Here is a 2,232-nt window from a genome sequence, read left to right as displayed (position 1 = left end):
GCACATTTTGGGGCGGGAACCCATTTTGGTGCTTTAGCTATTGAAAAATAGCAGATCTACAAGCTCATAGCGCGCCGCTACGAGCTTGTATAGGTCTGCTATTTGTTTTTTATCGAATAACCACTGACATAGAAACATATAGCTTTAGATTGTGGGGGCCTAAATAATATAGTAGAAGCGTTTTTTATCAAGATTTGATCAATGTCACCATGGTCCACACACAGCAAATTAAGAAGAATTTGTAGAGCACATTGCCAAAAGAGCACCCCCTAGTGTCTATCTGTGCACGCCACTGATTATTGGCACGACAGTGTTATTGGCGCGCACACACACACACACACACACAGTCACACACCACTACAGGTCTTCTGGGACACACTCGAATATTTTTACACATAATGACACACCACTACAGGTCTTCTGGGACTCACTAGGGTATTATTTTTTTACACACAATGACAGAACCGAGTTATAATAAATTATTCACCATTTTATTTGTTTTTATTGGGCTTCGTGGGTTTAGAGGACTGTTATCCTTTCAGTTGCCATGCATGGCTGCCAGTTCCCACCTGATGTTGTGTGGGAGTCCAGACTGCTCCAGACCGTACTTAATAACTGGTAGCTTACATAATGTCTTGAGGCTCGGACTGAAGTCTAAGACATACAGGTCACCAGGGTTGTCGGCTCCTCCCAAGAGGATGATACGATCTCCCACCATGCAACAGCACATATTAAACATCCTATGTGGGCGTTTCAACTTGGGCTCAACCTTCTTCCACGAGAAGGTCTCTGGACTGAATTTCCACACATCATTTAGGTTTCCTATATCCATACCACCAAATATGTACAGCTCTCCATTGTAGGTAAAGGCTGAATGACCGTGGAGTCCTCCTGGTAGAAGCTGTGCAGAAGGTGTGTCCAGCCAGAGGTTGGTCTCCGTGTCAAACACACTGAGGGTGTTGTAGGTCTGACCCCCCCTGTAGCCTCCAAATACAAACATCTTTGTCCCGATAATGGTAGCAGAGTGATGTTCTGTAGCAGGAGGTGGATTTCCTCTGGTGTTAATTAAAGTCCAGACCATTGTGGTGGTGTCCAACTTATAGATGTCCTGGTCAATCCTGGTCAATCCTCCATGAATAAACATGACCTTCCCCAAAACACAGGCTGAGTGGTTCATCCTCCCCTTTGGAACGGTTCCAGAAACCTGTGGTTTGAACCATCTGTGGGCGTCAACATCAAATGCATAAAGAACATTGCAGTAAGGATATCCTCCCCAGAGGTAGACAATATCTTCAATGAGCACAGCTGTGTGGCCCTCACGCCTGGAGGGAACCTCAAGGTGAGGTTCTCCTGTTCCAGGGGTCACTGGGGTCAACCTCCTCCAGCATAAAGACATAGTGTTGAAGACCTTAACTTCAATGGGATCTCTTCTCCTCTTGTTTCGGTCTCCTCCAAAGCAGTAGATCTCGTGTCCGACCACCACAGCAGCCTGGTTCTCCCTATGTTCTCCTTCCAGATATATCGTCCAGTGAAACATTTCACACAGCGGCTCCACCGTCAATAAGTGTTAATAACTAGTTTACAGATGCACTTGTTGGGATGAAGGCAGCTCGGTTTCCTCGTTGCAAGTCACTAACTGATGTTTAGAGTATCGGACAAGGCTTTATAAAGAACAATTACACCATTGTGATGTCATTGCATGATTGCATCATAATGTATGATGGCTAATATGGTCACGCAAGTTCCTACCCGGAAGGAGAAGTGAAATCGCCTGATGCACTTTTGAGCAACTTAATGCAAGTGTATGGAAGGAGAACTCGGATGCCAACTCTATTCATATATGCTCTAAGGGGCAGACGCATGTTGTCTCAGTAAGACAGCCCCTCCCCCCTCTCCACAAGGTGGGGCGAGTGCAGCAAAGCATCATGGTCATTGTAGTCTGGACTACATGTTGTCTCAGTGAGACAGCCCTCTGCCTCTCCACAAGGTGGGGCTGAGTGCAGCAAAGCATCAGGGTCATTGTAGTCTGGACTACAGTGAGTGGATTGTGGTGGAGGAGAATATTTTATAATATAGGTCTTCAACGGTTAACAGAAAACCCGCTGGAAATCGCTGGCAACGGCACCTAGAGACGATGTCTTACTCTGAGTTGAGTCTCAGAGAATTAGAAAAATATAAAATAAAATAAAATGCTGTGAGCATGGAATTACGGATGTGTATATTACAGGAAAA

The 2,232-nt window shown here is 45.4% G+C and overlaps 1 protein-coding gene across 1 annotated transcript; it reads right to left on the bottom strand.

The window, feature by feature from the left end:
- Positions 1–538: 538 nt before the first annotated feature.
- On the bottom strand, positions 539–1,685 carry LOC308318770 (kelch domain-containing protein 3-like; the record flags this gene model as incomplete). Its single annotated transcript, XM_080768399.1, has 2 exons — positions 539–1,322; positions 1,681–1,685. 2 exons carry the CDS (start codon positions 1,683–1,685, stop codon positions 539–541), a joined length of 789 nt encoding a protein of 262 aa, XP_080624525.1.
- Positions 1,686–2,232: the final 547 nt, after the last annotated feature.

This window comes from Protomyctophum bolini (genome assembly GCF_963924005.1).
Source record: "Protomyctophum bolini genome assembly, chromosome: 7".
NCBI classification, from domain to species: Eukaryota; Metazoa; Chordata; class Actinopteri; order Myctophiformes; family Myctophidae; genus Protomyctophum; species Protomyctophum bolini.
The sequence above is the reverse complement of the archived record's forward strand: the minus strand, read 5'-3'. Positions and strand labels throughout refer to the sequence as shown.